The following is a 12,111-nucleotide window of genomic DNA, read 5'->3' as shown; positions in this document are numbered from 1 at the left end:
CTGCCTTGCAATTTTCGGTTTAAGAGCATACCCCCCAGCCTCACTTTCATTTTAACATGGGCGTGGAGTGATTAAGGTGCACTGGCCTTCTAATTTTGGAAAATATTGGAATAAAATAGAGAAATAATTTAAAAAAGAAAGGATGATAAATGGCCACAGGCAGACAACAAATGAAAATTCCAGATGGAGGTCACCTTTATTTTGCTTTATTATGCTATTATGGCAGAATATACAGATTCACAATTTATGAGTGGCAGCTTGCTGCAGTGTGTCTTTGTAAACCTTTCTTATGATGGTCTGTATTTCTTATAAATGGTTCAAATTTCCCACTGGATTTATTAAATTAAATAATATAAACTCCTCAAAGGTTTTTCGGCACTTCTCTGCACTTATTCGTCTTAGACTAAGAAGTAGTTTGGTGTGTTTGTTCACTGTGGACCTCCACCTCGCTCTGCCTCTAGCCTCATTATGTCACATAAGCACAGTCTGCAGCATAAAGAGATCTCACTCTGTTAGTATGTGAGGATAATTCAGTTTCAGTGTGCTGTTATTCACAGTGTCACAGTGTTATTGCAGATCTTTTGTTAAATCATACCATAATAATAATACAAAATATGATTCACTGTACACCTCTTGTACATATACACTAATAAAATATCACTCGAATGCATGTAGTAGTCTGAGTTATCAGATTTGTATGTGATTTAAATGCTGTTGTAGAAGAATTTACACTTGCATTCTGACAGTATGTGGCTTGGCCTTATCCAGATATAATTCTGATTCTTAAGTGACCAGGTGTAAATGGGCTCTTTGTCATAATTTTGTCCTACATCTTAAAAGCGTTTGTGCTTATGTATAATAATACACAGCAAATCCTGTTTTTTGGAATAAACTACCTGTGAGTTAAAATCAACTAATTTTAAGTGTATATGTGTGACCATCGAATACACTCTATGACATATTTAAAGTAACTCTTTTCTGGGAGTTGTTCTTTTAACTCTGTTCAGGAGTTAAATCTGAGCTGTTGCGGGAGTTAAAACAATTTTTTTTTCCATCTAGAATAAAATACAGCTCTCAGCTGGAGTTAATTTTACCATAAACTCCTTCACAGTGTTAACAATAAATGCAAAAAAATGAGTTATTAAACTAATATTATTTAAAAACTTTGTAATATTTTAAACACATTGTAATTTTTTTTGCAGTTTTCAGTGCATTGCCAGCACTTTGCCACGCTTAACAGTGCAGAAAATGGTAACTTGCTCTTATAGCCAACAAAATGTTAGATGTTAGCAAATAACCATTACATAAAATACAATGAAATTCCCCATGTAAGGTAACCCTGGTGGGCAAGACTTCACACTGATGGTAAACTGGGATTGGGGGACGTCACGCCCATTAGAAAGTTCAGTCACGCTCCTCATCACCTTGGAATAAACTCTGAAATACTACACCACCAAAGAGTTCCCCTCAACTCAACTTGTAGTTTAAGTTGGAGAATAATCTCACTCAATTTAACACTTTCACACAATTTTGTTTAACTCCAGAAATTTGCTGTGTACGTAAAACAGATGTGAAAAATATGGATATTGTCAATAATGCTTTATTCACATATTGATGCATACCTATATTTCATCAAAATCTTTTCAGTGCAAACCTGGACCACAGCAGGATTCTTTTCTCCCCTTCTAAAAAGGATGTGGTTTTACACTTACATGGAATTAATCAGAGAATGAAATGCCAGCTTAAGACAATTTGTGCAGCAGTGTGCAAGTCTGCTGATATTATAATATTTATATTAGCTACTGAATTTGGTGAATTAAATATCTGTTAAGTGATAATCACTCCAGTACTATTTTCAAACACTGTGCTCTGTTTTCTTTATTTTCAGACTCATTCATGAGGTATATATAATGTGTAGAAAAAGCATGCTACTTTAAACAGGCTGTCTGCCTACATTGCTAATCCTAACCAGAAGAAGATCTAGTCAGGCTAACTGAGAGCAGCACGAGCAACTCAACGATGACATTATGATAGTTCACCGAAAAATACCTTATTGATGGAAAATCATTATCTCTTAAGCCATACAAATTTAATTTGACATTTCAGACTGTTCAGTGGGTGAGTAAGGCGGAAGCACATGCAAAGCCCACACGTGGCACACAGAGACATTTCTATCCTGCTGATTTTCTACAAAACTGGGAGGGAGAGGTAATTGAACATACTGCAGGCAAGTCACTGCAGTCATTTCTGTGAACTGATTTTCAGTTTGCTTATAGAGAGGGGGGTGACTCAGAGGGGGTTCAGAAAGAAAAACAGGGAAATATAGAGAAAGAAAGAGAGAGATTGGGGAAGAAAAGTGTGATCCTAAACATAAAGTGTTCTCTGAGTGATGCCAAAGAGGAATCACTTTTTGATCCCTAAAGAACCTTTCAGTAAATAGTTCAAGTTTAAATAATCACTATATAATGTAAATACTATGCAGTGTTAAACATTTTCCTAGAACCAAATGTCCAGGCCTGAAACTGTTTAAGAACCTTCTGAAAAGAAAATGAAGAGAAATAGAAAAAAGAAAGAGATAGAGAGCAACATACACAGACAAAAGAAATGACTCACCGCTTTTGCACACTGGGCAGCACTGGTCAGGTTCATACTCTGGATCCACACACTCTGTCTGTGGGCAAGCAGAGACAGAACACAGAACCTCCCCACTGGGCTCACACCGACACTTTTCACATGGAGACACCTAGACACACAAACAGGCACACAAATGAACATTGCAAACTAGTTACATAGCAAACCCATTTCTGCAAATTGATGCAAAATCAAAGGGGCACTGCACTGTATATTTGTTAGGTTTTTTTTTTCAAAGTTTCTAAATATTTCAGTAGTTGAGACGTAACGACATTCAGAAGGGTCTCATATTCCAATTGATGATTCCAATTACTTTGCCATGGTGTGATGCATGCATTCATAAAAATCTATTTTAGGCCAAAAAAATATTTACATGAAACTAGGGGTGCACAGTATGAACAAAAAAAATGAGGTGTGATAGAGCTTTTAGACATCCTGATCCTAATTCTGATCCATGTGAAATGTGCTAAATTAATTTAAGATCTTAAATTAGTTGAAACTCGGCACTTGGCTTTGCTGAAGTAGTTTGGTGTGGTCGCTGACTGTACACCTCTACATCACCATACCTCCAGCCTCATTACATTAAGTAAGCACAGTCTACAGCAGGCCTGGGCATTTTGTGGCTCAGAGGGCACACTCTGCTCTTTGCCTTTCTATACATGACCCTTTACATATTAACCTTAGAAACTTAAACCAGACTTTACTGAACTTGATCAAGCCCAAAACAGACTTCTCTCTCTCTGAACACAAATAATACAAAAAATAATGGTAATTTTCCTACAAACCAAACAGCCGTAGTTCTTTGTATAAAGAGAATTTAATGCCGGTCTTTACTGCAAACACATGAATAACAATTCACAATTGTTTTTGTTATTGTTTAGATTAAAATATTGGTGTTTTAACTATGCCCACTTTAGATTTATGCTGATTAAATGTAACAGCTACTTTTACCAGTAACAGCTCATCCAAACCATATAAATATTGCATTTATTAAAGAGCTCAAATTAAGAGTGATTCAAACTGAGAGCAACTGCCCACCCTTGGTCTACGGCATGAAGAGCTCCCTCTGTTGCTACTTGCTATTTTAGTTTGCTGTTATTCAAGAAGTTATTACAGCTCTAATTATGAGTTTATCATGAAAATCAGTAAAATATCATTTTTACATTTTTTTACTCATATCAGTAAAAAATGTGTTTAATCAATACAGCCCTACATCAAACAATGTCTTGTATTTAGTTATTTCCAATTACCTCTCACCGGCTAAGACTCCCAAAATGCTACCACACAATGCTCCTAGTTAGGGCTGCATGATATTGGAAAAACTGACCATTTTATGAACATAAAACAATTACAGGATTTTTTTTTTTTTTTTTTTTACCAGATTTTACCTGTAATGATGTTAATAATAAATGCATGACATTTAAGTAACTTTATGCACTCGTTTCACTTTACCAGCTTTAAACTTTATACCTATATATTTTACACTAATGATTATACGGGTCCTGTTTACAATGGTACTGTCACACCTTCTTTAATCCCCATCACTATTGCATTGTCTTCTGTTTTTTGTCTCATGTATGTCTATGCCTGTGACCTTGTTGTATTGTACATTTAGTGTCTATGTTTATATTTTTATCTTGTTGTAATTGTTGGAAAGGAGAGTAACGTAATTCAATCCTCTGCACATATGCAGTACTGACAACAAAACTATTTGAATTGAATTGACTTGACTTGACATGTATCCAATAACGGAGTTATATAAATAGATATTATTTGTTTCTGGTCGCTATATTATGGAAAATGAAAATATGATGAGGAATAAGATTATGAATTTTTATTTTGTATCAAGTAGCATTTTTTTTTTCATTTATTCATTAAAAATTATTATTTAAAAATAATTTGACATGCCAAGCCCTAGGACTACTGAGAAAATAGTTTATATAGTTTAAATAGTTTATAAAGCAAATATATTGTACAGCTCTATTATCACCACTGGGAGTCAAATGAAGCCAGCCAGACACTTTTTCTCAAACAGCCTCTAATGTGACATTAGTGGACTAGGGAGCTACATACACTCTGAATACACAGAGGACAACACTAACTGCTAATTCTATTAAATCAGTTAACAGACAACTCCACCACTGGCTCCCAGCTTGCTGAGTGATAAGAGAAGCCAGTGAGGCCAGAAATGCTCTCTAAGTTTCTTGGCCACGGATGGCTGTGGGCGACCGATGAACAAATCTGTGACCTCCCAATGATAAGGATAAGGTCAATGTATAGATATTTTTGCAATGAAGCTTTTAGAGGCAGTGAAAGCTTCAGGCATATGAATGGTTCAGTGAATGAAGATAATCCTGAATCATGTTGCTTCACTATCAGCAGCCAGAGTCTGAGAGAGCACAGCCAACCTTTTGACTGATGTACCATAGCTGCAGATACAGCATTTTCCTCTGAGTGTTCTGCCTGCCTGCTTAGCAATGCTGCATTAGCAGCAGTTCCAGAAGTGGTAATGGCTAGCTTTACATATTTGGGAGGAGGCATGTGCTAATCTTCTCTATCCTAGGGTTATGGGCATTGCTAGTGACATGGTGCATTCTTATGAATAGAGATTGGGCAATTTGCCTTCCAAATTGGGTAGAAAATGGGGTGAAATGAAAAATAATTCATTAAATCTTCAGGCATATGGTTCCTATCACCATCACTGTGACCATTTCTGTGAACACTTCACACCAAACCATCCTGTATTACCTTTTTACATTCTAATCACTTAATTAAGCCAAATTTTGGTAAATTTAACTACATTTTCTGTAACGGTGTAAAGGAAAAAAAAAATAGAATTTATAAAGCATATAGTTGCTGTCCAATTAAAAATCTCCAAAACAGCAATTTTACAGCAGAAAGAAAAAAACATTCTAAACTTTCAATTAAAGTAAGTGTAAAAAGAGTTTATTTCAGGTCTTTTTAAGTATTCCTATTGGTTCGTTCATCAAGAAACTTTGGCACAGTGTAAGTGAGTTTTTTTTACTGGACAGCGACTATATAATTAGTCTAGGACCTTTGATAATGTTAAACTAATTAGAAGTTGTTTTCCTGTGGTATCACTAGTGGTGGGCAATATGATAATATTTTATTGTATCGTTTCTTTATAACATTTTCTTTATATCATATCAAACATATACATTTTGAAGATTACATCAGTGCTCAAAGGACTCTAATGCAACTGCACAATTATTATAGACAGAGTAATTAGTCCAGTTTAATTTGACAAAGGACAGGATATTTGAAAAATACAGATAAATGGTGTCAAATAATATGATATTTTTGCATTAATGTTTTTTTGTTTTAATATTTTTTTTATATAAGCTTATGTTTGATAAGATTGCAGTGTAGTTTAATTTGTATAGTTTTCTACCTAGATATTTTAACAGCAGCAGAACATTTCTAATTTATGGTAGTTTATGGCCATTGTACAGCATTGGAATAACGTCACACTTGGAAGAGTTGCAGTAAATGCATAATTCCTGGTATTTGTTTATTTAGGAGTATTTTATCCTCTTCAGTAACAAAGATGCTGTGAAGAATTAAAGAGAATTGTCTTATAAATGAATGAATCAAAGTTTTGTGATATCATTATATTGTTATTGTGGACAATGCATTGAGATGATAATATATTATAAGATGCCCTGTGATTCCCACCCACAGTGTGGAATAGTATTTGAACAGTGTTTTTTAACGATCTCTTACTACTGATGCATTTTGATTGCAATCTTGTGTAACTAGATGATTATTGTGTATTGTAAATCTTTTTAATCATTGTAATAGTTAATTTTTTCCACTATAAAGAATCCTTTCGGCCACCTCTATGTTTAAAAGACTGAACATGCACCTTTGCAGTTAACGTGCCTTGCGAATGGCCGTCCATGACAAAGAACCTAATTCTGCCTGCATGGCAGATCCGGAGGCTTCCTGTCATGCAGAGGTTTGCTGATGCGTTCGTGTGGCACGGTGCCGCGACTTAATGCCCCAGAAAGCAGGGAGCACGCATACTGTAAGGTTACGCTCACTGCTTCCTCTGAGTCTCTGGGCGCAGAACACACTAGGCTCGTAAGCTTGCAGCATTCGCGAAAAGGGACTGAACCCTCGCAGTACCCTGTCGTGAGAGCTCTCAGCAGAGTATTTCTCAGAACAGAGTGCAGAACACTACTCTGTTTCTGCCTAAATAAACAACGTTTATTCATTGGAACATTTGGGCTCGAGCTGAGGAGAAGTCTGGGCTCTCCACTTCAATGTAAACTTTATAAACAGGCGTAGAGGTGCAAACAGCTATTATCACAACCTCTCCAGGCATAGAACACACATTAGCCTTCCTAGCCTGCTTCCCTCAGAAGCCAGGCCTGCAGGGTCTAAATAGACATTATGCTGGACTTAGTCCCCTCTGCCAAGAGTCTAATTGTTGAGGTTGCCTTCTGCATATGCATCAGGTTCAGCTGAGCTGGAACACTAAATCCAGCCTCTAGTCATTACCACTCTTAGCAAAAAGCGCAAATGCTGACTTTAGCGATAATAAATGCCTCCACTTGCCGCAGAGCCGTGGTGGAGGAGAGGTCTCCAATGACAAAAAGAAAGCGGAGACGTGCATGCAAAATATAAGCATGAAAAAAGAATGACACAGAATTACAATAGGTTAAAAAACAACAACAATCCACTCTATGGTTCAGTAGTAAACCGAGAGCCACAGTTCAAAAACTAATTCTTTGTTAAACCCGCTGCAGCTACGTGCCAGATAACTCAAGTGCATCAAATGGTGGTCTGTGACTAATCAAAGAGCATGTTCACAACAATCAACACCAAAAATAGGTGTTATCTGCATTTCAGCACTGCTCAGGATCACAGAGCAAGCTCCTTTAGATCACACAAAACCAAGCAAAACAAAGAGGATATCTGGTTATAGGGGTACTCCCAGAGGAAGGGAACAGGCTCTGAAACTATCATGGATGCTGTGATTGAGACCGAGGCCGAGAACGGTCAGAGCATGAGAACAAAAAAAAGGAAAGAAAAGAATGCAACTCATTTTTTGGTCTACTGCAATCATGCAATCAATAGAGAATCAAGATATGATGTGCACATATTAGATTATTTCGACTTGACAGAAGAGTCCACTAGAGCACAAAAATTCAATTCAACTATGTGATGAACAGAGGCTCTGGGAACAGAGGTCCAAACTGAATAGCAAGTATAACTGCATTTTTTTCTGACACAAAATAATTCCATGAGCTAATGGCGAAGCTACATAATTTCCTGCATATTAATAAAATACAAGAAATGCACAAATATATCAGGATAATATTAGTATCAGCGCACACTTGTTAAAAAAAAATACTTTATGATGTTTTTATTATAGTCTGGAAAATCAGAATGTTCAGTTGATGCTAGGCTACTGTGTACTATTTTATTCACTCACTTGCATTTGTAACCCTATAGAAATAGTAGTTAATGCAAATTCAAATTGATCCTAAAGTGGCAGTACCTCAGAGGATGACTTGGGAATGCACACGCTTATATAAGTTGTGAGGTGTTATCTTGTCAGCGTGTTATCTGGCTAGTTTGCTCAAAAATGCCTGATAGTGGTTGTCAGATAGAAGGTACACAGTAAGAATTGTCCATGCAACCAGACAAGCGACTCTGGCAGAAATCACATTCACATTCAGTGCAGGAGGCCCCACACACACATTCCACAGATCAGTGCATTGTTCTTTAGCTTCCATAAGACATAGCAAAAGTCAAGGAACATGATAATATTACCTGTCCAGTGACTTTTGGCATGTTAATATATTAATCTCAATAATGCATATTTATGCAACTCTATGCTCTCTTAAATTAACGTGCCCAAAGGGTCGTTGGGTAGGAGGTATGGATCTAGAGAAGCTGGTATAGCTGATAATAAATCTCGTTAACATAAAATTTACAACATGCTTATTTACCATCCACCTAAAAATCTTTTGAGATCTTTTGTGCCATCATTCTTAAAAGTGTAGCTGATATAATTTAAATGTTAAAAAAGTCAAAAGTAAGGAATCTATCTAATAAAACAGGTATACGTGTTTATAAAACATTTGAATTAGAAGTGGGCAATATGACAATGTTTTATTAATATTGAGAAAAATGTGATTAGCACAATAAACAATCATTTTTATATTTTTCTGAAAATATAGAGCACATATATAATCAGTGCCTGAAACTCATTGACAAACTGAATGTCTGCAGCAAATTTGGAATAAAAATCATCAAGACTTTTTGTTGTATTTTTTCTGTTGTATGTTGTATGTAAAAATGTTTTTCTAAGTATTATGATATAACATTTTGCCATATCACCCATCCCTAATCAGAATAGTAAATATTTATTATAGCAGTGAATATGGCCTAACCTTAAACTCCTCCAGCGAGGCATATGTCTTGCCTCGGAATTCACAGTAGTTCTTCTTCTCCTTACACCGAGGGCAGCACTGGCTGGTATCCACTCGCAGGCAGCGTGGGTGGACTTTCGGACAGTCGGGCTGGTCACACATCGGCCCCTCGTCTGTGCACAGGCAGGGGCATGTAGAGGGTCCAGGGGTGAACTTCTCCCCGATGGCAAACACAAACCCTGTCTCGTCCATGCAGCCCTTGCCCCTGTAATCAGGGTACGCGTACTCATCAACGGTGTCCAGCGAGGTATTGGCCTCTCCTGTGGGGCCTTCATCAGTCTGCTTCATCGAGTCCTGCTCGCCCCAGACCTCCTGTGTCTTTCCCTGAGGTTTGCCGCTTCCTCCTCGCTGCAGGGGGCTCCAGCTGGGTCTCGCTTTGTTGCCGCTCGTCCTGTTGCCTCCCCTCACCCCGTCCAGTCCCAGGTTATTGATCTCCTCGAGGCGCTGCTGGGCACTCAGGTTAGGCATGCCCTCCTTGGCTTGGGTCAGCACCCGCTCCAGACGCTCCCTCTCCGCAGCCTCGGGCACCGGCACGATGGGACTGCCCCGTGCGCTCGTCAGCAGGAGCCAAGTTATGAAGACCAGACCTGTTGTCATGGCAATGGAGCGCAGCATCTCTCCTTCCCACCACCTGCACGGTGGGACGACACCTGGGCTCACATAACACTCGTCAAACGACAAGCAAAGGCTGGGCCCATCTGCAGCAAGATAAAGACTTCAGCTAGTCTCCATTTTTAAACAATCATTCATAATGAGGCATGGAGGGATCCAGCACCACGGACAGCACCTACGCTAATTGAATTCCAACAGGTCTGCCACAGCACACACAGTTCAGCAAGACTAGCAAAAGCAGTTGGCCAAAATCAATAACACAATAAATGCATAAAGACTGGAGCATTACCAAACTTTGTGGACCTCTCCGAAAGTAATACAGTGGCCTCATTCAGAAACACACCTTTTATTGATTTTCCTGTCCAATTCAGAATGATTGTGCTTGTGCAACCTAAGATTGTTTCTGCCCATTTCCTGAGCTGTAGGCACACACAAAACTTGGGAGCAGCTGGAAACATGTGAAAATGTGAAAGCCCCCCTGCACTGGGTGCATTCGCACATGGGGAAAGCAATACAGACAGCAATCTTCCAGTCACACCTCTACACAGCAGTGATGGACACTAAGGTAAATTGCTTCAAGGATTGAGGGTCGAATCATCTGAGCCTGAAAAACCCTCGCACCAATTATCTCCCCTCTTCCCTGGTCAGTCATGCACAGGCAATCTATTAAATTAAAATCGGTTAAACGATGAGCAGAGAGGTTAATCGAGAAATGGATCTGAATCAAGCTCAGCCAAAGGTGAGGGGGGAAAGAAGGCGAAGAAAAGAAGAAATTGTGGTATTTGACGGGTGCATTAGATAAGACATTAACTGTTGAAGTGTGAACAAAAGACGTTCTCTCTCTTTCTCTTTCTCTCTCCCTCTTTAATGGCAAATGATACATTTAGAGCTTTAATGAAAGTTTCTAGGTAAATGAAAAATGAAAAAAATAAGGAGGCACTTATGTAGATGGAGCCTGTTGATGCAGCATACAGGTGCAGAGGGGCTTCAGTTCACAGCTCTCTCTGCCCAAGCACTTAAAGCCCACCAGAGCAGCAGAAAACAGCGTCTTTTGCATAAAACATCAGACAGCGCTCATGCCAGTAACACACTTAGCTAGAGACCGCAGTGTGGAAAAATGGCTTTAAATCAGCACCCTGTTATCCTGCCAAGATACTTTGGGAAGCTTGCCAACAGACTTTAAATCTACAGAGTATCACAGCACCAGATACTGCTGTTAATTCTGCAGTGTAGTGTTTTTTAAAAGGGCTCGAGAAAAGAAAGGCTCGCTCGAGAGGGCTTTTAAAAGGCAGGCAGGCGCTCGAGCTCTCTGTTTCAGCTGCATCTTTATTCGGTTTCCCGTCAGTCAGGAGAGGAGTGCAGAAATATCATGACTTACTTTGTCGAAACTAAAGCGTTTAAGCGGGGAAATCGATGTAATCTTCGCTTTTCAGACTCCCCTGTGTTTCTCAATCGACCCTGCTTCTGTTAGTTATGCAGCTCCCGCCGATACATTCAACTTTATCATGTTTTTACAAAAAAAAAAGAGAGAGAAACGCGTTGAAATTCTCCCTCAGTAGCTACACAGTTTCCCGCAGCAGCAGCAGCAGCAGCAGCACATTTAGGTTTCACAGCCATACCTGCGTGTGTGTGTGTTCTCCCGGGCTCTCAAACTTCTCCTTATTCCCTGAAGACCACCCACAGCTGCACGCGGACAGAGAGAGAGAGCGAGAGCGAGGCGAGCCGAGGCTCAGACGGACACTCAGGAGATCAGCTGTTGGTGAAAGCTCTCCATATCCTCCTCCTCCTCCTCCTGACCGTCTCCCCGCCGCTCCGCCGAGCTGAGAGAGGAGTGGCCGCGCGGCCGCGAGCGCTCACTTTTGCTTCGGTGCCAGAAAAAAAAGACCCCTGCTCGATGACGTCACGTAGCGGGCAGTTGGAGGAAAGAGACAGTAAAACAGAGAGAAAGAGAGAGAGAGAGAGACTCTCTACACCCGCCGTCAGGGGGCGCAGTCCATTACCTCAACCACTTTCTAAAGGGAAACTTGGGAGTGTTTTGTTTTGGTTCCCACGATGCTCCCAGACTCTTATCCAGACTCTTAAAGCTGCAGCGAGTCCCCTGAACAACAACCTGCTGAAACCTGACAACGAGCAACAGCCAAAAACAGCTGCAGTACCACAGTGAACAACACCGAGACTACATTACTGCAACTCAGCTGCCACATTGTGTACGAAAAATTCTTCTTATACAGCTGAGAAATGCAGCCAATGTTCAGTGTGATTGGAAGGATGCACCTGATGTATCCTTTGGTCCTTTGAGTCAAACATTAGGGGAAAAAATTGAAACAAAGCCACAAAACTTTGCGCACAGTCAATGGCAAATAAAGATGCTGGTGCTGAATTGTTTTTTTTTGTAATGTTTTAC

At 39.4% G+C, this 12,111-nt stretch overlaps 1 protein-coding gene across 2 annotated transcripts in view; it reads right to left on the bottom strand.

Moving 5' to 3' along the window:
* The window catches only part of vwc2 (von Willebrand factor C domain containing 2), a 31,976-nt gene extending 20,260 nt beyond the window's left edge, over nt 1–11,716 (bottom strand). The window contains exons 1-3 of one of the 2 annotated variants that reach the window (XM_007240306.4): nt 11,327–11,716; nt 9,057–9,793; nt 2,614–2,743 (exon numbers count right to left, since the gene is read on the bottom strand). In XM_007240306.4, coding sequence (XP_007240368.3) covers nt 2,614–2,743; nt 9,057–9,710 — 784 coding nt within the window. In that variant the 5' untranslated portion in view covers nt 9,711–9,793; nt 11,327–11,716. Of the gene's footprint in view, nt 1–2,613; nt 2,744–9,056 lie in introns of both variants that reach the window. The other variant, XM_022684841.2, reaches the window with a different exon arrangement.
* Between the last annotated feature and the right edge of the window lie 395 nt (nt 11,717–12,111).

Source organism: Astyanax mexicanus, chromosome 7, assembly GCF_023375975.1.
Source record: "Astyanax mexicanus isolate ESR-SI-001 chromosome 7, AstMex3_surface, whole genome shotgun sequence".
NCBI classification, from domain to species: Eukaryota; Metazoa; Chordata; class Actinopteri; order Characiformes; family Acestrorhamphidae; genus Astyanax; species Astyanax mexicanus.
The sequence above is the reverse complement of the archived record's forward strand: the minus strand, read 5'-3'. Positions and strand labels throughout refer to the sequence as shown.